A 25720-nucleotide genomic window follows, 5' to 3' on the forward strand; every position below is an offset into this window, starting at 1 on the left:
TTTCTCCATATTAATACATAAGCTGTTCAGAGGCAGCATCACATCGCCTCGTTCTCATAGTTCAACTTTTCTAGTTGAAACAATCCCATTTATTTCAGGCACCTCCTTTCCTCCTTGCAATTATCTCAAGAAAAGAATAATTAAAACAACAGCTTTATGTAGTGTTGATGAGGATAAATACATTAGATAACTGTGAAACAACCCAATTGTTGGCTTATTTAAGGAAAGCATGAGCCACAACTACCTCCTCAATGTCCTACAGAGTTAGAGAATAAACAGATTGCTCAAGCAGGTAAAGAAGTTAAAACGTTAAGTATGCAGACAAGAACATATTCAAATAGGTATAAAATTCAAAGACCACACATCACCAGATTTCTACCATAAGCCAGTACAGTGCCTACTGCCCACATCATTGGTGCTCAGGGTGAAAGTATTCTTATTAGATACAATCTACATCGGCATATCATTTTTATATATGCTTATTGGGGGAACATATGATTCAAAATATTTACTAAAACCTAATGAAATAGCTTGATTTCATCATCAACTTAAGCTGTAATGTTTAAAGCCCTATAAAACTTACACTCTAAAGAAGGTCACTTAGTTATCAGAGCAGATGGATCTATTTTTGTATACCACATGCACCTTATAACAGCAGAACTAAAGTACTCAAATCAGTAGAGAATAAATGCAAGATGCAGTTTACCACAGTTAAAGCTTTCATTACATAACATAAAAATTTTCACCCTCTTGAATGCCACAGCTACACTTATAATCAATCACATACAAGCTAGAACAGAAAAACAGTCCACTGGCTAATCACATCTACAAGTATGGGAGAGTTAAGCTATTAAGTTACTACGTAGCACCAAAAGAAAAGCCATTAGAAGACAAAGCTAGTAATAGATGACTACTGCATGTATTTTCTAACAAAATTTATTACTCCTACCTTTTCCACAGTGCTGTAAAAACACAACAGCTAACAAGAAATACTTTGAAGTCTCTGGTTCTGTCACTTCCCATTATTTCAGTTCTACCACTAGGTGGTGATAGCTCAACACAGATCAGCTTCCAGTCTGCTTAAAGAAAACTAAACTGCAACTGGACAGTGAAGTTTAACATTGCCTCTGTGTACTAAAAAGCCAAACGATTCACCATTTTGAGAATATAAATTGCTGTATTGTGGACTTACCCGCTCCAGCTACACCCTGCCAACAACTCTGCCCTTCATTGAAAGAGATGCCATCTTAGAAGAAAAGAAATCCTCTTTCTTCCTGGGCCATCCACTGAAAAACAGCCTTCCTCTTCCTTTACAGCCTTGTCTTAACAGGTGCTTCCGAAAATCACAGCTGCTTCACCTTCAGATCATCCTTCCTTAGAACAATTTGCAAGGCACACATTTTGCAAGGGTGGTTCCACAGCTCTGTTAATGAACTCCTCAAAGATGAGACTTCTGCTTATGCCTCCAATTCTTCTCTCACTTCCTTCAAATTCAACTTGAAACACAATGCATTTAAAGAATATCTACCCTAGTATGCTTTTCATCAGGGGGGAACAAGAAAAAGAGAGGAAAAAAAAAACTTCATTGTAGCTTTTCTGACACTTATAACTCAGTCACAAAACCAAACCCCATCCCCTCACTGACCAGAAGTAGCTGAATCAAATTCAGCTGATTCTGTTAAAGGCTTGCCTTCCAACAGGCACGCTGGGCACAACTGTATGTTATTACTGCATTGCTTGCTTTGTGTGTACTTAGAGCATACAATCTAACTGCAAAGGCTAATCAACCTCCCAATCTTTTCTATTCAGTTTTAAAAAACACGTTTTACATGTTTGTTATAGCAAACACTTTACATTTGTATGAGATTGCTTTTGCTGTTAATGTTTCTGCCTGATACAGCCTCAATGGAGTTTGCTCCTAACTCTAACAAGTCCTCTGTGTGGTGACACAGTATCTTCACCTTCCAGCATGTTCCCTGTAGCTCCAAAAAAGAATTATTTTCTTCTGTACCAGCACCTGTGTCAGTGAGCCAAACTTCCCCAGCTAGAGGCGATTTAAGAGTTGCATTAGGAGCTGCATCTATATGCAGACCAGCTACTAAATCACAAAAAATAGAATATGTGGAAAAAATGAATAGCATCTCTATTTTCATAGTGCTTATGTCTGTATCCATAATACGTGACACCTCTGAAACAGGATTTTTCTGTGAGAACATATAGGTTAAACATATTTATTTCTGGGTTTATATGCAATAGCTGGAAGCAGTTGGTTTTAATAACATTCACAAGTATAATATCATAAAAATTAAAGAAAAAAATGTAATACACGCACATATATAACACACATATAAATAAACACTTCTACCTCCAGCACAATCATGCTTTGCTGCATCAGCAAAGACACTCAAAGATTTGTGACATAGAATTGTTTGCCAGAATTTCATATGGAAATTTATTAATGTGGTAAAGTCACATAGCATAGATAAAGAGAAAATGAATTACAGAATATAACTAGGCTACAGGGCCACAAGATGTCAGTTAACACTGGGAAAATAATTATTAAAAAAAAAAGGACCAAGCTTGTACAACCTTTTATTACAGACTCCATTGCTTAAACATTTGCATTTAAGTTATGTATTAGCAAAGAGAGAGACAAGTTATTTCCCCCCCCCCATTTGCTGCCCTGGCGTTAATAGCTCAGTGCCCATAAACATTTAGCTCCGGATACACTGATATTAACTAATAGTGTGGCCTAAATAGGGTTTAAATTGAAGCTGAAAAAATTCTACTTAAACCAGAAGTAATCCATTCGATTAATTTGGGTAATCCATAAGAAGCATTCAACATACACCTAAAAAATTAATCATCTAGTCCAGTCTCTACTGTTTCTTAGGAACAGGTACTCAATTGTTTCAGGATTCCCAGCCAAGTTTTCCACAGTGAAGCATTTTCACTGGCCAAGTTTCTATTTCATTTTTTCAGGGTCAGGTTGCAGTGAAGAAGGTGGTATTGCTATTGTTTTTGTCGCCACTTGCCATGCTCCTTCCATTTATCTCCACAAGAGAAGCAGAGGCTGAATCTCGATTCTTCAGGATGCAAAAAGTATCACCTGTTTTGGGGGGTTTGTATGATATGGATTTTCTTTCGCTGAATTAACCTCATAGAACTGTCATTTAATGTGAATGAGGAAATAGTGAGGGCATTTTAAACATTCTGAGCACAAAATAAAATAGATGTTACCAAAAGGAAACAAAACATAAGAAAAATAATATCCTAGGGCACTGTCCTCAGTGAACTACGAAGTATAAATAACTCAGCTGAAAGCAGAACAAAAGTTGTTTTGTGCTATCATGCAGCTGAGCCAAAAATAAAGCTTCTTTGGAATTGCTTTAGAGAATCTCGTAATTCTTACAAATCTTAATAGCTTAATCTTTAACCTTTCTCTAGCTAGATAAAGGAATTAAAATAAAGCTCCTGATTCTGAGGGACAGAATGTTTGGTATGTATTGTTGATATACAGAATCCTAAGACTTTAAACATTTCTTGACCCTTCACATTGTGCCAACCCCAACATAGAATTTTTGTAGGTATTACATAATTTCAGATTTGAAATAGAACATTTCTCTAACATACATTTTCCTCAGACCATCTTTCCAGAGTACTTCATGTAAAAAACAAGACTATGACATCAAATATATTCTTCAATATTTTAATGTTTACATAGAATTTCAGTTGCTAAACAATCCAAGTTCAGATCATTCAAGTCCTTAATAATCCAAACTAAAAAATACTCAGAGAAAAAGGATTTTTTTTTCTTTTTCATTTCATTATGGCCAGAATCCATTCTAGATACCAATTTTTTCTCACGATAATGAGACAGCAAATTTGCATATAAGAAATCAACTAACTCCCTTCAACTGAAAATAATTATCACATAATCATTAACTATAATTTGAGCACAACTTCACCACACGCAGTATAGCTGGTTCTGAATACTTCACAATGCTTCCAGAAGAAGCATGAATCATAGAATCACAGTTGTTTGGTTTAGAAGGGACTATAGAGATCTTTCAGTTCCAACCCACTGCCATGGGCAGGGTTGCCACCCACCAGATCAGGGTCTCCAGAGCCCATCCAACCTGGCCTTGATCACCTCCAAGAATGGGGCATCCACAGCCTCTCAGAGCAGTCTGTGCCAGTGCCAAACCACCCTCAGTAGTTAAGAATTTATTCCAAGAATCTACTCTAAACTTACCCACTTCCAGCTTAAAATCATTATCTCTTATCCCATCCCTACACTCCCCAATAGAGTCCTTCTCCACCTTTCCTGTAGACCTATATATTTAATGGCCTCAATATGGTTTTGCCAGAACCTTCTAATCTCCAGGCTAAATAACTCCGATTCTCACCCTGTTTTCATAGAAGAGGTACTCCATCTCTCTGATTATCCTAATGGCCTCCTCTGGACTCACTCTAACAGCTTCACATCTTTCTTGAATGTTGAACTCAGCACTCCAGGTGGGGTCTCATGAGAGCAGAGTAGATCAGGACAATCACTTCCCTCAACCTAGGGAAGATAAAACCCTATTAGATAAAATTTTGGTGTAGCCCAAGATACTGCTTGCTTTCTGGACTGCAAGTGTACACTGCTGGCTCATGCTGAACTTTTCATCCACCAGAACTCCCAAGTCCTTCTCCTCAAGTCTACATTCAACTCCCTTGTTACCCACCTTGTTAGACTGGCGTTGTCCACAAAATTGCTGAAGATGCACTGCGTCCCACTGTCGGTGTTGCTCAGCACTCATCACTGTTCTCCATCTGGACACTGAGCTGCTGACTGCAACTTTCAGAATGCAACTGCCCAGTCAATTTCCACCATCCACCAGTCTATCAATCAAATCTGTATCACTTCATTTTAGATACGAGGATGTCTGGTGGAACAGTATCACATGCTTTGCACAAGTAAAGTAGATGAAGTCAGTTGTTTTTCCCTTATCTACCAATGTGTGATCCTGTAAGCAAAAGCCTCACTGTAACTCTTAAGCAAAAAAAAAAAAAAAAAAAAAAAAAAAAAAATTCATCTTCCATATGATAAATCTTTTCTTTTGATAGCAAGAATTGTATTTCTTTTGCCTGAAAGAATACAGTGGATTTTTTCTCTCATTAGCCATGCATATTTTTGTCTTCATTCTTTTTGAAACTGCCTCCTAAAAAGTCTATGTACTCATTCCTCATCCAGAAAATGCAAAATTTATAGGATTTATAGTTTACCTGCCTTGACTCAGCTTCAAATAGAGGAAAAGTTTTACATTCATGACTGAAATGTTTCAGAGGGGATAATTCTTAACACCCTTTACAGAGCTGAATGGATTCTCCACACCAAAGATGCAATTAGATTACTTTGGTCAGAACTACATGTAAAAGTTTTCCCAAAAAAACCCCATTATCATCCTACAGCTGTTGCTAAGGTAACAACAGATGGTTTTCCATAGGAGAATTACTGACATCACCCAAGACAGACAGGGAGCCTGGCACAAATGATGTGGAGAGCTTTGGAGATGGCAAGACCTCCTGCCTTGACTTGAGAGTTGTTATAGGCCTAAAGATACCAGAAGAATGTACTTTGTTTCATTTTCAGTTTGTAGAATGACTGCTTCTCCAAGTGAAGAACCTTCTCCACATACTGCATGTATGTGTGTGTGTGTGTGTGTGTGTGTGTGTGTGTATACATACATACATAAATACACACACACACACACATATATATATATAACTACCTACTGATTTCATGCTGCTTTCAATGTATGTGCTGTGGTGATGCTGCTGTTAAAAAATAAAAACATTAAAAAAAAAAAAAAAGGCAGGATAAATAAGGTATTAACCATAATTTCCAGTATTAATTGTTTCCAAAAATCTTTGACCAGCTGAAAACCATATTAGGCTTTTCTAATGATGAGAAATGAATAACAACACATAAAAAAGCAGTGTCTAATTCAGTAATGGAGGCATTAACATGATAAACTTCAATAAGAAGGAAAAGTATTTTTAATGACATGATTTCTAAAGTTGTTACAAATATGTCAGTAATGCTAATTTCTTGAAGAAACAAAGACTAAGAAATAGAGACAATCATTGTGACATCTTCATTCCAAAGCTGCCTTGACCTAAAATGCTTTCCTGCTTTTACAGCTTGGGCTATGGTATGAAAAAAAAAAAAGGCATGTTCACTCTCACTGAGTAAGTGGCAAAGTCAGGCATGTAGCCTGATGTATGGACATGGCACATAGACCTTTTACGTGGCTCAGAGGAAAGCAGTGATGGGACTGAGAATGTATACGTGCTGAAGTCCATAGGTAAAAGAAGCTCAACACCATTTTTCTCTTTTCCTTCTGTTTGAAGCAGCCTTCTTCCCTCCCTTCTCCATGGGGAAAATAGATGCGTGCAGCTAGCTGTGAAGAAGTTGTGAAGAGTTCACATTACCAAAAATAACATTGTGTATAGACAGAAGCCGAATCTCAGAAGTAGCACAGCTCTGCTTATGTGGCACAATGACTGCTATAGTTAGCATTGCTTAGTCGGCTAATTAGCCTAGCAAATGTCCTGCACTAGCACTTGCATATTATTTCCCGCTGCAGAGTTAGCTCAGCTGTTGTATCTCTGCATAGTACATCACCATCCTGAAAAACAGCTGGATTCCTGTTATGTCTGAATGGTGATGATCAAGCAGATATACAAGCAATGTATATGTATATGTATATATATATATATATACATACATACATATTCACATATTCATTTGGTTTGACCCACATTTCTCCTAAGTTGATTGAGTGAAAGAAGAAATTTTGTCCTTAGATGACATCTCAGGGTAATATATTCAGTGAATATTTTAAATACATCAAAATGCATGCTTGTACATTAAAAAATAAAAAATAATTTAAAAAAAAAAATCTTCAGTTATTATGGCTTCAGAGACTTAAATTATTACTTTCTGACATATTTTCATAGGATAAAACTAACTTTTTGCATTGTAAATAGCTCTTCACATCAGGAAGTACTGAGTATTAGAAAGAATATTTATATAATATGATAGAATAAAAAATGAAGTGGAAACATCCAACCTTTCTAAAATAATAATCTGGTACATTTATATTATGTAATTAATTTAAATATGACTGTGTTATTACATGCTTTTGGCACTTCATTACTAAAATAGTAAGTGATAATCAACCTACAGTATTACCTGGGGAAATTCTCATCATCTAATCCATGTAATCAAACTTCTTCCTTCTGTAGCAATGGCTACTTTATACTGAATAATTACTAAGAAAGGAACTTGTGAACCTGTGGAGTATTTTGATTACAATTTTTTTATTTTTTATTTTTTACTTCAGAATAGGACTAAGAATTATCTAAAATAACACTATTTACAAATTAATGAAAAATAAAGATAGCTGTCCTCCCCTGAAACTTGTGAACAGAGGATGAAATTATGGTAACAAAAATATTATAAAAACATCCACCCAGAGGACCCAAAAGAACACGGCTAGGTGTTCAGAAAAGCTTATTGATTAAATGCCTATAAATTATGGAAAACCCATTTCCATACTCATCTGAAGTCATTTATTTCTGGCACAAAATAGGGTTTTAATTGTTACTTCTCATTAGGTATATTTTTGCTTAGTTTTTAGAAGTGCACTTTACTACAAAAAGTGAAAGGCAACAAAAAATGAAGCTCAGGCTTTGCTCTGCAACAATGACACGATCCTCCACAAAAGTTGAAGGGTATTTATATTATTGACATAAAGCAAAAAAAAAAAGAAAAGAAATAGTTTCCTGTACACCAAGAGCATAATGCAGTGAAAGACAGCTAATGGTCAGATCTTCTGCTTGGACTGCAAATGCTGCATTCTGTAGTTGACTGGTATATTATATGAATTTGTTATTTTAAAATTCAGGAAATTTTCAATTTCATTTCTAATTTAGTTCTAGTTCAGGACGATCATAAAAGTTTAAGTAGGCAGGATGCAAATAATAAGTTTGGAATGTAGCCTGGCCATTGCTCTAAAAAATCAAAACACATCTTGCACTTAGAAAAAGGTCTATGGTACCCTGCCAGTTACTGAATACAAAAAGGTAACTCAGCTTAACATCCCATGCAGATGACTACTTCAGCAATTGGGTGTAAGTCTATTATGAGTCTCTTATGGGCCTCAGAAAACAAAGCTTCAATTTTATCACCAATTTCCAAATCTTCAGAATCTGCAGTTGTGGTGTAAATTAAACTCTATATTATGCAATGAAGATTGGACAGGCTGAATAAGTAAGCTGTAAGATAGTTAATATACCATCTGTAACTTTAGTGCAGAGAAAAAGCAAGTCATACAGTTTTCAGGGGTGAAAAATAAAGTCTAGAAATCAATTACTTAATTGCTGTTTGAAAATCACAAATTGTAATATCAACCCTAATTGAGAAAGAGGCTCATAAGGTTGAAATTATTTATAACATTAGCTTATCAAAAAACAGAACCAGAAAGTTCATGGCAATTTACCATGAGGCATTTAGTAAGTCAAGGAATAATATTGCCAATAAATATATATATATAGGTCTGAAATACAAAATGGCTGGCATCTAAAAGCTCAGATCAAAAATATAACTCTTTCAAAGACAAGAATTTAACTGTTAGTTTCTGAGCAGAGAGAAAATGGATGATAAAAGACAAGAAGACACTAAACAAACTTCAGCCACATTTCTGTATGATCTGGAAATGGCTCTAAAAAATGCAGTAATGAGCTTTCAGGTATAATATTCCATAAAATAAACTTCAGCAATCTTGATGCATAAAATAAAAGCTTAAATAATTTAGGAGGAGGTTTTACCTAACTTGGAAAGATACAACAACCAAACCCTTATGAACAGAGCACTCCTAAATACTAAAGAAAATGGAATCTGGATTCAAATTATTAACAATTACACAGTGTCAAATTTTGTCCATGGCCGATTTATTTTAGACATCAGAAAATTTGCTTATCCAGCAATTCCTTTCTATCATTGTGACTGAAAACACTACGGTGGATACTGAATATACTGTAGACAGCATTTGTGTTTTGTGCAATGTACACAAAGCAGCTAAGTGAGAAAAGAATGGGGCGCAAGAAAAAAATCTTCTGAAGTCAACACTACTATATAGGACACCATACAAACAAGAAGAAATTAAGTCCAGTAAAATCTATACTAATCAATGAATCCCATCTACTGTTGTCAAATAATATGCATCCACTTGATCTTCATACATTTTGCCATACAAACACCAATATAAGATTATGAGTTAATAAACTTTTCTCAGGAACTTTCTCCAGCTTCCAAAAATTTAATATCAATTCTCTTTAAAAATTTAATATCAAACTTGCCACACAATTCTTTATTTTATTTTAAATTAGGAAGGTTAATGAATTATTCCCTGCTATAGTATGTGATGTTTTCTAGAACAGAGTACAGTTTTGTACTAATATCACTGACTGGAAAGTATCAGTCTTAATATTTATTTATTCAGATATGTGGAATACAAATGTAAGAACTGTGTATGAATTGAAATTACACTGATTAGACAGTTCATAATGGCAAATAAAAATCACATGTTCATATATTCAGCTCTCTTTGCGCCAACACATTATCTTTATCCCATTAAAGAGCCTTATGCCATCTGTACCATCTGTGATACCAGCTGGTACATTGGTCCAAAAATATCTCTTCAATTATGGTATACTGATTAGTTTCCAGTATATAATCAATTGCAGCTTAACTGAATTATAAAAATAAATCTGCATTTATTTTTTTTTCACCTCTCTGATTTGATTCTGGTAATGAAAATTCAAAAATTTCAAGTTCTTTTCCCAAGACTTGTAGACTTCAAAATTTACTTCAAATTACATCAAGTAAATAAGGATTTAAAGTGGGGCTATCAGTTAAATAAGTTGCAAATTGGGACCTCCTTCAAAATGAGACACTGATCATTTCCAGCAAAAATTAACAAAGGAGCTCTTCTTTCTCCAAATTCACCTTGCTGGCAAACAGAGCAGGCACATCCAACCCATAGCCTGCAGACTCCATGCAGCACAGCAAAGCTCCCACTGTGGCTGCCTGGCCCCTCAGCTGGTACAGATCTTCACAAGCACGCTGTGAAGACTCTTGTTCATGGCTGGTGAAAATACAAAGCTAGTGGTAATGACTATGTTGAAAAATAGTGCTTTGTAACTGGGAATTTGCTCTATCAAACAGAGTTACTGTGCTCACTGTATCTATTGTACTTTCCATGAAAACAAATAAGAGGCATTACATTCAGAGCACCCCGCATATATGCAACAGTTCCTCTTCATTCAGTGCAGCCTAGGCAAGCCAGAAAGGTGGACACCCATGAAATACATCATGCATTAAAACCTGACATTACAAGACCCATGGAAAAATGCTATATATGTGTGTGTGTATATATATTTACAATGATTTATCTTAATTGTGGCATTTCTCATATAGATGCATTATAATAAAGCAAATTGGGTGATGCCTACTATGATGAAACTTATGGTAAAGTTCTCATCAATTTTAGCAAGCCAAGATGTAACATTATACATATAAATTGTACATCCTTCCATGCTTGTCACATCTTTCACACTTCATATCTCAAAGCCCAATCTTTTGATCAATTACTCTGGTTTACTCTCACTTTTAACATAAACTACCAGCCAAGTTCTGAGTTTTATGTTATAAATCCTTCAAACTAGGAAATGTTTCTATACATATTGTTTATATAGGAAGCTCACAGAAAAAGAATGGCACTGTGTTCAAAAATCTTAATAGCATCACTTAAGCCCCTTTCCACTTATATGTTACAGTGCAACCTTTAAACGGTACAATCATATCCTATTGTTTAAATAGAAGCTTGTTTTGATAATGTAATTCACGAATAGTACTTATTCACCAAATTCAAAGCTTCACTCTTTCCACAACTTGTACCCAGACATTTTCTTCTGAAACATTTAAAGCCTGAACTCAAAATGTTTTCCACAGTGTTCATCACTACAGTGTCTGAGTGCTTCACAAATATTGCTACATTTATATTCACAACATCCCTTTGAGATGAGAGGGTATTAGTATTACGCTTACTTTATGCAGAACAGAGGCACACTGAAACTAAGATCAAAGGTATTGACTAATTTGGACACCTGGTAGGAAATTCATGGAAACTCATTCTCACATTGCTTAATATGCACCTTCTCATATATGTTCAAAGCCAAGTACTCAGTATCCTGCAAGTTGCTCAATGCTGCAAGTGCTCAACATTCTACAAGCCAAATCATAAGGATTCGTTCCACAAACAAGAAATACACAGGAAAAATCCCTACAGTTTGCTTTAAATGAATCTTCTAACATCACATAGCAGAAACAGCGGCAGAAGAAATCTCATTCTGCAGTATAAATTAACTATGAAGGTCTCCTTCCTTTTCTGTATCTTGGTTTGTTCACTGCTTTCTAACTTGTTCAACTGACAACAAAGGAATTGCACTATTCACTTGTTTGCATGCATGTCTACAAATCAGTTCCTTGCCTGACAATTTACACTCTGTTTACTAAAAGGTAGAGTGTAGAGTTGTTTTGGTTTCAGGAAAAATCAACAGCTGAGAAACTGATAGCTACAATAGCTGATTGTGACACACATAGTTCAAAACTGGAGAGAAATGGGTGATTTCTGAAGTCAGAGATATTTTCTCACAGTGGATAATACTGAAATTCTGGAAAAAAGTTTCATTTTGAGGTTTCTGTAGGGACATGGTGATTTTTTCCCTCCTCCAATCTTGATCTTTCTCACTGGTCATTTTTTGTCTTGGTGACATTAGAAATGGCATGAACTGAGTGTCAGAAAATGGACAGCATTAAAAGCAGTTGAACTATCCTATCTTGGGAAACTAGCTCTTGTCATCCTAACACTGCTAAGTTAAAACACTGTACCTCTCAACCAGCAAGGATAAACGTGTACAAAGATAAACACAGAGATATCTATAAGCACTACAAGGTAGGCACTACCTTGAAAAGCTGCATTATTTTTATGACTTCAGTAACACATATTAACTTGAGTTATAACAAGGAAGATGCTTGTTAAACTCTGAGAACTGGCTGATTTGAATGGACAGAGGTTTGACTACTATACATTTTTCCTGCTATTCACTCTTGCCATTATATACAAGATAGCCTTAACTTCAGTCTTTGTTTAGCCAAGTAGGTAATGAGGTAATGATCCCAGCTTCCATTTCTGTTGCCCTAGACTTTCAGATATTATAATATCAGATATAGATTTCATCTACCCTAGGGAAAGATGGTGATCTCAATGTATCACAAGATACGCCCCCACCATGTATCTTGCTTTTGTAAAAGAACAGTACAAAAAGTGCTAAAAAGGTAGCTAAATATTCCCAGCATCATTTTCAGTGACATATGTGATACCAAGTATGCCTTCTGCTTTACCACATAGTGCAGGTTTATTGGCATTAGATTGAGGTGATTTGCAAAGTTCAGTTGCAGTGTTGCCACATATGACTAATACAGCTTTTTCACCCACAAAACGTTTAGAATCCACTGTGAAGAATTCCAATCCCTTGCAGATTTTTTGTGAGTCTCTAGAACAAAGAATGGGTGAATAAGAAAATTAAAAAACAACTAAGAACAAATCTTGCCAAGAAGATGATGTGGCTGGAAGGAACAGCAGGGAGGTCCCAGCAGGATGGCATTAGTGGAGCAATGAACAGCAACAAGTCCTTCCACTTACCCCTTCTGAGATGAAAGGAGGGCAAATCTGTCCTGTCAGAAATATTGTTTGCCAGAAAGACTGTCATGAACACACTGCAGACTCCAAAGGAAACAAGCACTCAAGAAAGGCAACAGTAGTAATTAAATTAAACGGGGTTGGAAAAAAGCAACAAGACGTGATGTTATCGTTTCAATCATTCTTGCTGATTTTCTTCTTTCTGTTTTTTCCCTCTCTTCTTCTGCTCTAACTTTCCACTTCTAAGATATGTTGTTCTTCGTTTTAAATTGACCTTCTGTGAGAAGTTCTGTAGATCTAATTCTTCACTATGAAAAAAAGTTGGTGTACTGTGAAGAAACTGTTTTTTACAGCTTACAAGATCTGCAGTAGAAGTGCTCCTTCTATTCTCAGGATTTTTCAGGGGCAGATACTCACAAACACAACTGTGTTATACTGTTCTAATATTTGGAAACTACCAGTAAACAAAATTCACACACCTTTAACTACCAGAAAAAAAATAAAAATAAATAAATAAAAATAAACCATTTCTTTATGGGCCATACAATTTATAAAAAGACATTCAAAACTACCATTTAATCTGGAACACTCTCAATATATTTAGCCACTTAAATTGCTGGAATAATGCCCAGATGGAAAGTGGCAAGATATTTAAAGATTGATTCCATTCTCTAAGTATGCAATGAATATAAAAGTTCTTCCATTTAATCTAATACACTTTTTCAGCTTATTAGTTTTTGATTTATAGAATGCTTTAAATAAAAAAGCAGTCGTGGGCAGACACAGAAGTGATCAAGATACTGTCAGTACTGAGACTAACGAGAAGTATGTACTGGTATTATAAAGAATATAGTTTAGTTTCCCAAATTGAGTGATTCTCTACGTTTATTATATCCCAAACATTTGATCCTCAAAACTGTAGTTTTAAATAAATGACTTTCAATAAGTTAACTGTTTTTTATTTTAGTGGCACACACGGTGTAACAGTGAAGGAAAATCTGGGGAGACAAAGTCAGAAATCAGATTTACAAATGGACAGGTCAAAACATAGTTTGCTTTCTTGTTCAGGGCATATAATTCCTATAATACATTGCAATTAATCATTTTTAAATGTCTGCATGATATTGAAGCAGCAAGTCCAGTTCTAGTAGAGAAACAACTAGGATTAGAGAAACTCTGATATAACTTGCACATTAGCAAGCAATTAACCACATATTCTTTTTAATCTTAGGCCAAATTCCAGAAGATCTTAGAACAGATTATTCTATCAGTTTAAACTGCATGAAGATTAAAGTGATCTTTAGGAAGTAGGTTTAATGACTTCAACTGAAAAATAAAATTTTGTTATGCACAGTTCAGAGAAAAGACCTGCGAAGGTCCCAGTCAGCTCAGTGGTCATTCATGCTTTTTATATAAAAACACACTTTTGTGATGGATAATCAAAAATCCAACCTAATAAAAAAAGATCAAAATAGCTCTTAATTAGAGCTTGTTTATAACTGAGCATTGCTTTTTAGGATTTGTTACATAATATTTAGTGCCAACATTGGTCTGTAAAAAGAGCAGCAAGGGACAGAAAAGCTTGCAAGTTCAACATGCTCTTCTGCCACAGTAGCATTTTTAGGCAGTAATCTGCCATATGTCATGCTTTACTTTCTAGTATCATGTCTCTCCCAATAACTATAACTAACTTTCTTCAGAGGAATGCGAGGATTGCAAAGGCGGCAATGCAGGAGACCATAAATATCCATTCTAACATGAAGGAAATAAACATTCAAGAGAAAAGGAAAAACACACCTCAGTGTGCAATATCTATACAGCCAGGAAAGCATAAAGCAGAAAATCCACATAGTGACACATCCATATTCTGCTGGGAGGTTAATGCTTGTCTAGTACCTATCCTTGTTAAGCATCTTTAAAAAAAATAATACGGATAATATTTTATTGGCATAAATAACAGAAGTTCTAAGGTTACCACTGGATAAGTAAGTACAAATTTTCCCCGGGCTGTAAACCAGCAGTTGTTGCAAGATTTGTGCAATTTGAGTTTTACTTTGGAAATGTTTCCAAAACATTCATCTGTAAACAAAAAAGTAAAGCATCAAGAACTTTTCCCATGATTGTGCCCTCTAAGAGTTACTTTTTAAAACCTTAAGAGGAATCATAGAATCATAGAACCATAGAATGACAAGGCTGGAAAGGACCTACAAGATCATCTAGTCCAACCATCCTCCCATTACCGTAGCTACAGCAAACCACTAAACCATATCTTGCAGCTCCTCATCCAGACACCTCTTGAACACTGCCACCACCTCCCTACACAGCCATTCCAGCGCCTGACCACTCTCTGAGAGAAAAAGTTCTTATGTCTAGTCCAAACCTCTTCTGGTACAACTTGCAGCCATTTCCTCTGGTCCTGTTTGTTGCCTGGGAGAAGAGGACAAGCCCCTCCTCATGACAACCTCCCTGCAGGAAGTTGTAGAGTGCAATGAGGTCTCCTCTGAGCCTCCTCTTCTCCAGGCTATACAATCCCAGCTTCCTGAGCTGCTCCTCATAAGACTTGTGCTCCAGACCCCTCACCAGTTTCTGTGCACTTCTCTGGACACATTCCAGGGCCTCGATGTCTTTCTTGTAGTGAGAGGCCCAAAACTGAACACAGTACTCGAGATGCAGCCTCACCAGAGCTGAGTACAGGGGGATGATCACCTCTCTACTCCTGCTGGCCCCACTATTTCTTATACAGGCCAGGATGCCTTTGGCCTTCTTGGTCACCTGGGCACACTGTCGGCTCATGTTCAGCTGAGCATCAACCAACACCCCCAGGTCCCTTTCCTCTTCAGTTATCCAACCACTCAAGCCCAAGCCTATAGCACTGCATGGGGTTATTGTGGCCAAAGTGCAGGACCCACCACTTGGCCTTGTTGAACTCCATCCGATTTACCTCAGCCCAGCAATCCAGCCTATCCTGATCCCTCTGAAGGACCTCCCTACCCTCAGGCAGATTGACACTACCTCCCAACTTAGTGTTATCTGCAAACTTACTGAGGGTACACTCAATCCCCTCATCTAGGTCATCAATAAAGATATAAAATAAGATGGACTCCAGTACCGACCCATGGGGGACACCATTTGTAATGGGTCACCAACTGTACTTAACTCCATTAACCACTACCCGCTGGGCATGGATCTCTAGCCAGTTCCTTACCCAAAGGAGTGTATACCTGTCCAAGCCATAGGCAGCCAGTTTCCCAAGGAGAATACTATGAGAGACCATGTCAAAGACTTCGCTGAAGTCTAGGTAGACTGAGAAGAACTGAGAAGGTATACATGCTGCTATTATCTAAGACATATTTCACAGGCTGATCATTAAACTACCCTGAGCCAAAAAGAATGTTACATTAGATTTATATACACATACCAGAGTCTCATAGTTTCATTAACTACATACATTGCTCAATTTACCAAGTGTACACAAATGCATAGTAAAAAGCCCCTTTCAAAACATTAATCACTCTGGAATAATCACTTTGGAGTGATTCTAACTTGTGAGAAACAATGTTCTTCCAATTTCACTCTTAACAACCTGAGAGATAACAAACATTCCCACACAATATGCTTTGCTGTTAAATTGTACCATTAACTATTACTGCTGCCCTGAAGAGAGTTTTAGAGGTCTTACTGAGATTAGATCACTCCACACTGCACATTTAAAAGAATGACATTCACCAGGGAGAGCTTTTAATTTTATTGTCATGATTTGCTATTTGGAGTTTGCATTTAGAAAGAAAGAAACAAACTACAAGGCTCCCCTTTTTGCCAAGTCTCTTCATACAAATTCCTTTAACATAAGGCAAAAATACTTTGGTGGAAAAGAACAAGGAAAATAGGTTATTTCCTCTGATCTTTTTCCTTTACTTTCCATCAAGTTTTACTAAAATTTTTAAAACAATATTATCATACTTATTCAACAGGAGAAACAACAGTTCTATTTTACACTGGAAATGATTTATCTAATAGTCCTTCATCGGTTCCGGGAGAAAGATTTATAGAAGCATATTGCCTGCAACTTTAACAAATAAGAAGAATACATCCACATTTTCTATCTGGTTCAGTGACTTGAACATAAGTATGTAAACAAAGCATGCAGTATTTATTCAGAATTATTTTGTAATATGCATTGCAATGTTTGCAAACATAAAATGTTCACATTTTATGCCAGAAGGTAAAAGATACTACAATAACTTTTGCATAATTAGACTTGAATAAGAAAACATTGCTAATTCTCAGTTCATTGTGATTGAAGAAATAACTAAAGTAAGACCAGGTGATGGTCATTATCTATGGAAATGTTATTAAAAGACTCAAAATGAATAAGGTTTTATCACTGTAACATTGTCTGGGTTTAGTTGCTAGCTTACTTACCAACAGCATCATCAATCAAAATGTAAAACATTTTCATAACATAACATCACTTGACAAAATTCATTTTGAATTCCCTTAGTAGTTCTTGTTATCTTTACAAAATAAATAAGGATTTCTGTATTGGCTAAAACTATGATAGATTCAATATTTAAATAGATTTCTGTTTGTTTTCAGAGTAAAAATCTCAGATGTATTAATCTCTTCAGTGACTAATATGTGTAGTAATAGGCTACAAAAACTCCTTTTTCTGGAAAGACTTTGTGCAGAAATATTTTACTCTTATTTACACATGCTGACCATCTACAATAGAAAGGACAGGGCACATAGTGCTTTCTCTATTTTTCTTCTTTTGTAGGCTTTCAGTCTCAGAAAAGTCATATAAATTTCAGCTGTATTGGTACATAGAACAAATTTCCCTTTACAGTTCTTTGAAGTCTTCTCATGATTATATAATACTGATCAAAGCATTTAAGAGGAAAAAGAATTCCCAGGAGAAATACTGAACTGACATGACGTGAAAAATGGCACAACTGATGGATACAAATTCAATTACTGAACAATATCTGATCTTTATTTCAGAAATCCTTTCAGAAAATATTGTGAAGAGCAGTTTTTGAGAAAAGTGAATGAACTCAGGAGAACATAACTATATCCAGCTCTTAGAGAAAGTCCAGAGGAGGGCTACTAAGATGATCAGAGGGCTGGAGCATCTCTCCTATGAGGAAAGGCTGGGGGAACTGGGCTTGTTTAGCTTGGAGAAGAGAAGGCTCCAGGGAGACCTCATTGTGGCCTTCCAGTACTTAAAGGGAGCTTAGAAACAGGAGGGGAAACAGCTGTTTACAAGGGTGGATGGTCTTAAACTGAGACAGGGTAGGTCTAGGTTAAATATTAGGAGGAAGGTTTTCACAGAGGGTGGTGGAGCATTGGAACAGGTTGCCCAAGGAGGTTGTGGGTGCACCATCCCTGGAGGCATTCAAGGCCAGGCTGGATGTGACTCTAGGCAGCTTAGTCTGGTAGCTGGCAACCCTGCACTTAGCAGAGGGTTTGAAACAGGATGATCTCTGAGGCCCTTTTCAAACCATTCTATGGCCATTCTATGATTCTATGATCCTTAACCTTTAATATTTATTATTTGGTGTTGTTTTCTCTCATTTTTATCTTCCTTCATTTCAAATTGTTATTGTAGAGAAGGATGACTTCAGTAAATGTGAAAATAGGCAGACCTCATGGAAAAATAGGCTAACTCCTAATGGAAAAAGAAAAACAAATAAATAAATAAATAAATCAAAATTTTGCTTTGGTAATAAAGGCGGGAAAGTCCTAGTTACTAGCTCTGTGAGCTTTGGTAGAGTAAAAGACATACATTTTAAATTTTGTATGTAAACCAGCTGTCTACCTTTCAGTTTGTCCTTGCTCCATTTCTAATAGAAAAGAGGTCGAAAGATATGCATTGTAAGAGTGCTTCTGTCAAAAAGACCCCTTCAACACTAAAAAGTATTCTCGTTTACTTTGAACAACATATTTTCATAGAAGAAAAGTTAAATGCCCAATTCAGGACAGACTATCATCTCGTTCACAGGAAGTCCATATTTAAGAAACCAGTAATGAAAAACCCCATCAGGGATTTTTTACATTTCTGAGGTCTGAAAGTATATGAAGTATTCTAGGCAGAGCAGAACATTTAACCTGTTCTCAAATAACTTCGGCTAGTTTTCATTAAATATTTTGTCAAATGCACCAGCTGACAGTGAAAGATACACTCATTAATTGACAACTTGGAATTATTCCTAAATTATTCATATCTTAACTCATAAATAAATGGTGTGAGGAAATGAAAATAATAATTTAAGAAATAATAAATAACAAAATTTGAAAATAGTAATATTTTTGATCAGTATTTAGTGCAGTCAGCCTTACATTTCCTCTAAATTTGTATTTGAGAAAGGCAACTTATTCTCATCTTGGCATCTCATCTGCATTTTAAAAAATCTGCAGCAGGGTGAATATTCATGGCATAGAATAATGGGGAAAGACTCATAACCACTCTAAGTTAACTGAGTATGTTGCCAAATTAGTACAGAATTACTTAAGGACAACACACTTTTGAAAGAGAAACCCTCCAGTTTTTCTTGGGCCCAAAGCTCACTGCAGTATCAAGATGTAACTGGCAATAGCCCGAAAATGTTCATTGAGCCTTACTTACATGAAATCAACTCTTTGAAGCTGCTGTGTGAGGAATTAGTCAAATAAGCCTTGAAGACCGGCTACAATTGTGTCCTAAGTATTGAATTGTATCCCATTGACAACATTATTCCAGTTACTTTTCCTTGAAATCCCATAAGCCATTTTTAATTTTCTCGTTCTTCCTTTGGAACAGTCATTGCTGCATTAAACTCATGCTATTTTAATTCTTAATAGAGAAGGGCTGAGTGTAATCATCTTTTCAGTATTATTGTTACAATATTCTTCCCTTATTCAGATGACAGATATTGAAGAAGAAAAACCAGGACAAAAAGCCCCAGTTCTGGGATATTCTAAGATTTTACCAACAGAGTTACAAGTATTTATTCCAAAAGTAGAGTTACAACATATGAACATATTTATTTGCCTGCTCCAAATTCATAAATGGAAATTGTCTCTGAAAGTATAATTAGTTCCATAAAAACATGTTGACAAACTCGGTTTCAAGATCAAATAAACAATAAAATAAGAAAACCAAATTGTAGAGGAGAAATCACCTCTGCTTTAACAGAAAGCTCAGATGCATATTACTACACAATATTTCCAACTAGAAATCATTAGAGTAGCAGTCAGTTACCATACTTAGCAATTACAGTTTTCATTATTTTTTAAAAATATAAACAAGCATACTGAGATGTTTTTATGTATGAAATTTCACTAGTGTAAGGTAGCTCAAGACAGTCATTAGAGAACCTGGTTTCTGTTGTGGAATGCCTAAGTGGGAATGAGCCACCACTGTATCATTTGCAATCTCATCTTAATCCTGCTACCAACAAATAGTATAGATAACATTGAGATTAGTATCTCAGTAGCCACATACTTTGTAGATGCTATAGCAATATCACTAAGAGAAAGGTTCAAAAGTTCAAGAAAACCTATTTGGCCACCTTAGAAAAATGAAAAGCGCTGAAGAAAGTACCTCAAGACATCAGTTTTTGTGACCCTATTAAATATCCAAAGATTCATCTAAAGGTATTGGTATGGGAGTAAGTTTTTTATCATTCACTACTAGACAAAAGAAAATTAAAGGCTTAATTTTATGTGTTAAATCCTCATACTTGTCTCTTTTGGAGCAACCCAAGTAGCTGTATTTACAGAATCTCCTGACTCACTTAACCAAAAGAAAATAAATCCTTAATTCTATCATTTCCTATCAACTGTTTTTAGACCCCTTCCAGAGGTGCAAATGATTACTCAGTTTAAAGGCACTGAAGAATCAAACATACAAAGTTCAATGCAAGCCACATTTATTCATGAACTATGACAAGAGAGCTGATTCTTTCAGCCTACTGATTGTTAATAAATGCCATATTATGAAATGACTCAATCAAAGAAAAAAAAAGAAAATCTAAATTCCTATGAACAGAGGGCTGAGAGTTTTAAAAGGGTTACATTAAATTTATTTCTGTTCCTTTAGCCCCAATAACAGTACAAAGAAATAAATAAAAGTGGAGAGAATTACAAGTGCAAACTGATGAACAAATCAAAGTTGTATTTAGCAAACCATAATAATATGCATGAAGATTAAAGCACTCGTTCACTATAAGTATTATCCTAAAGCTTTAAAAATGAGCGGTCAAGAATAGCTAAAAGATTATGCATATCAAACATGTCTATATGGATAACACAGGCATAGGGGCGGTTTATAGCCAGATGTAGGTTATATTTAACCAGCTCACTTCTTCTAAATGTTGAAACACATACCCTTCATAGCAGAAGTATAAATTAAAAAACATATCATTCAGGGTTCGGTGACTTAGATCTTCATGACAAAACAATGTCATCTACTTTTTCATTCTGATTGACACAAATTCAATTTACAGAGGGCTTGGCTTTTTATTGTCATAAACAGCGTGCCAAGGGGATGAAAAATGCTGTCAAATCATAAAAGGGGCATTTGGGGCAGGATTTTTTGTTTTAATTTTACATAATGGCACAAAATACAAATATGATAGTAAAAAGAGGTAAAAAATTAGTGCTGAATAAAATATTTAAATGTGGATATATTCCAGTTGAAAATGATGTGAAGATTAACCATCATTTCTTTGCTGTTTAATTTATTATTCATAAAAGAGTTAGGCTTTCAATAGGTGAGATATTTCACAGCCAAGTTCCAATTTAAATAGAAGCATTTCTTTTAATATTTATTAATAAGTACAGTACACAACATCATTATGTATAAAAATTGCCTTTCTCTATTTCCTCTAAGACAAAGGAATTGATCATGTAATTTCTATGTAAATATACTCCGACAATGATCAAAGCAGTTTTTAAATATCAAAACAGCTTTTTGGGCTGAGCCCTAATAAATTGATGAATTTAATTACTGTGATTTTACATTTTGTCATTTAGCTTATGATTGAAAGATTTCTTTTTTTTCTGCTGGTCTTTTGTAGAGATGATGTATTTTGATGAGCTGCAAAAGGAATGCTCATGCAGTACAATTAATTATGTCACATTAGGATAAAGCACCTTCAATCAAAGCTGTACCATTTCTAATCTCTGTGCACAATAGATCCAAGACAGTAGAGACTTTTTGTACCTGTAATGTGACTGATGCTAAATTCAGCAGCACCTCTATCAAAAAATAAAGAATTCTTGGGAAGACAACAATTTCCCCTACACTGAAAAATTCAATAGGAAAGGTACCTTTTGTGCTCAAACTTTTCCAGGCAAAAAATCGTTTTACCAAGCAGCAATTCCTGAGCAGTTTCTTGCAGTTTGCAGGTTTCTGATGATACTGTTGCAAATCTCCTTTCTCTTCATGTGTTTTCTTCTCAGGGTCTAACATATTCATCCTAAACAAAAACTTAACCTTTATTTTTCCTGAAAGGTATATATATGCATAACTTAAATTCATAGACTGTGGGTGAGGGAGAAGAGGGGGAAGAGGGGGGAGAAATGGAGGAGATGGAAGAAGGATAGAGGGAAGAGTTTTAGGATCTCACAATTATTCTTAGCTGATACAGTGACAGTGTTAATTAACTTGAATTACTGTATTCATATTCTTATGGCATGAATTATTAATCTGAAATATTAATGTATTTGCACAAAATACATATAGGAATAAAAACATTAGATTTCTGTTATTAAAAAAAAAACACAACAACAACTCTGATTTTACTTAAAATATATAAGTTATATAATGTCTTTAGATGGTAAATAAAATATTTACTTCTTACCTGAGGCAGTGGTCTAGGTAAAGGAAATAATGTAATCCTCTATGCATGAACCTATTATCCCTCCTATCTTAGCTCGCCTTACATCGGTGTCATAAAGCAGAGCTGCATTCCTCTAGCTGTTATTGAAGGGCAGCTGCTCTACCCAGAAAAGATGAATAGTTGAGTTTCTGAGCTGCCTTAATGCCAGTGTCACTCAAATGCAGAAAAGCAGCTGAGCCACTTAAAGCCAGTTGTACTCTTGGGGACCATTTCTCTATGCTACCTTCTGATTCACACAGATAGACCAGTAAATTTCTTTAAGACTTTATTTTTCTTGACAGACTGCCACTTTGAAGGAGCCAGGGGGTCATTGGCAACTACCACCACTGACTACAACCTAAACCAAGACCAACTAAGGGGACTCTAAATTGAAGGAAAAAAAACAAAAACAAAAACAAAACAAAAACAAACAAACAAACAAACAAAAACAAACAAACAAACAAAAAAAACCAAACAAACAAACAAAAAACCACGCCTGCCCAGCACTCCTGCACTTTTATTCTACCCCAAGGTCATGAAGAAGTCCAAAGCAGCATTCCCCTGTTTGCTCTTCATTTGGTTCCAGCATGAGCTGCCAAGGAGCACACTGCTGCGGAGCACAGAACTGAGCTGCGCTGCTGCATCCATTTGACAGCGGGCTCAGGACTGCTCCAGGTGAGCTCCTCTAATTACAACCAGTAACCCAACCAAAACAAGGACAACAAAGCAGCCACTACTTCCCTCTCATCCTATCCCAGCAATTTCTGCCCCATGGTCTTATTCCATAAAGGGTAAACACAATTAAGTTCTAAAGGCAAAAAGTAGGAGAGAGCAAAAATAAAATGTTGGCATTTTTCATAGTATATATGAGTTACAGAAATAAAGCTGACTTTTCAATTGTAAACATTACTTTCTAAACAAAGTATGACATAACTCATCACTTCATTGTGTGCACTTTCTATTGATTATGCAAAAGATTCCAGGAAGATATTTTCATTTACTGAAACATATCTTTGAACAGGTACTAGAGTTCTGAAATTGTTTTTGATCAGATTTCCTTCTAACTGGATTAGTTTCATTGATGATTACACAAATCTGCAAGTTTGAGCCACCTAAGCCCAATGCATGACGTGAAAATTCCTGCATGCAATTGAATTTTGACTTAACTTAGGACAAAGCATAACACACAAAACCATGTACCTACTTACAACAACTGCAGACATCTCAGATTTACCACTGTGTGTTAGGTTGAAGCTTTTAAAGTATAATACTTGCACCTATCCATCAGCAGTCAATGCTGTGCATAACAGTGTGGGCCTTAACAACAGATTTTTAAGCAGCTAAAGTGTAGGGGAGCCCTTCCATTCAAACTCTTACCTACAGATATATTTCAGACCCTTCATTATCCAGAACTGATGAGGACTAGAATTTGCACTGTTTGAACAGCACCTGCTGCTATCCAGTCTGCTGAGTCCTACTGCATGACACAGCACTACAGACATGGCTCTGTTCCCACCACAAGCTGCTATCAAGGTGAGCTGAATTTCAATCAGGTAAGAGTTTCTGGAACTTCTACAAATGCTGTAGAGAATGTTCCTCCAGTTAAAGCACATTTCACAGCTTTCATCTAGTAATTTTAAAAGGAAAATGAATATGATATTGATATTTTATTGTGCTTCAAAATATGTTTTCACCACAAAAGTTCCAACATGGATTTCAAAGTGATTGCTGAAACAAAATTTTGATTTGGAAGAAGAAATCACAAAAGTAAGTTATTGCATGGAAATAGTATCTAGTTTGAAAAGATTTCCTCCCAATCATTTTTATATCTGTCTTAGAATAAAATTAATGCACTCCAGAAATTAATCCCTCTGGAAACTGGAAGTTTACTTTTGATCACATTGCCTGTGCAGGGCATCCACAGAAACTCACCTTTTTTTTCTGGTGTCATGCACAGGAGTAAACCATTTTGTCTAGCAGCTTTGGGTTCATAAACTATACAGTATCATATAGTACAGCTCCAAACAACTAAAACTAGTGTTATTGAAATTACTTGTATTTAAGTTTTCCTGATATAAATCTGCAAAGAAACTGCTTGTCTATTTAATGGTCAATATCAAAATTCCTGATCTTCAAAATCAAATGCTACTTCTCATGTCCTATCCAATCATCCTTAATGCCAATGCACAGCTGCTTCATCTAAAAGGTTTGTGAATCCAAGGGAGTGAATGAGGAAGCAGACATGGGAGCTGAGAAGGGTGTCTGGAAACATTAAGCCATGTTGGGACAGTAAACAGGAATGCATTCCGTCTGGACTGTGACAATGGTAGAAAGTTACTTGGTATGTCCCCATCATTAGCAGTTGAATGCGGTCTTTAGGAGAAGTAAGAATACAGAAAACCTTTGCCAGAGATGGGATGCATGAAAACAAATGGCATGACACTGTTCAAAGCAATATGGAGGGGGTAGAACGTTCAGTGAAATCTTCAGGACTTGCTTATGTGAAGTTGAGAACTGTGTTTTATTTATCATGACACCAAGAACTTCAACTGAGATACCACATTTACAGACCTAATCTCTGTAAAAAATAATTATATGTAATATTGGAGATAAATTGGCCGCATCAGCAACATCCAGAAAACTACCGTGTGTGGAAAGGATATCAATTCCAAATCCACAGAATCCATCATTTACCTAAGTACCTAGAATCATTAAATAATATAGGCAAAAGGCAAAAAGGAACCAATGAGTACACTGGTTGGTGGAAGGTTGAACCATTTAAGAAAGGGACCTTGGTGTGCTGATGGACAGTCGGCTGAATATGAGCCAGCAGTGTGCCCAGGTGGCCAAGAAGGCCAATGGCATCCTGGCTTGTATCAGGAATGGTGTGGTGAGCAGGACTAAGGAAGTCATCCTGCCCCTGTACTCAGCATTGGTGAGGCCTCACCTCGAGTACTGTGTCCAGTTTTGGGCACCTCAGCACAAGAAGGACATGGAGGTACTGGAGCAGGTCCAGAGAAGGGCAACGAGGCTCGTGAAGGG

The 25720-nt window shown here is 36.0% G+C and overlaps 1 protein-coding gene across 5 annotated transcripts in view; it reads right to left on the minus strand.

Moving 5' to 3' along the window:
- The window catches only part of KCNIP4 (potassium voltage-gated channel interacting protein 4), a 375533-nt gene that overhangs the window by 312148 nt on the left and 37665 nt on the right, over window positions 1–25720 (minus strand). Inside the window, exons 1-2 of one of the 5 annotated variants that reach the window (XM_072334030.1) lie at window positions 22661–23371; window positions 22128–22276 (exon numbers count right to left, since the gene is read on the minus strand). The exons of the other annotated variants lie outside the window; for them this stretch is intronic. Of the exons in view, the coding sequence (XP_072190131.1) occupies window positions 22128–22276; window positions 22661–22707 (196 nt within the window). The 5' untranslated portion in view covers window positions 22708–23371. Of the gene's footprint in view, window positions 1–22127; window positions 22277–22660; window positions 23372–25720 lie in introns of those variants that run through there. 5 annotated transcript variants of the gene reach the window in all.

Source organism: Excalfactoria chinensis, chromosome 4, assembly GCF_039878825.1.
Source record: "Excalfactoria chinensis isolate bCotChi1 chromosome 4, bCotChi1.hap2, whole genome shotgun sequence".
Lineage (NCBI taxonomy): Eukaryota > Metazoa > Chordata > Aves > Galliformes > Phasianidae > Excalfactoria > Excalfactoria chinensis.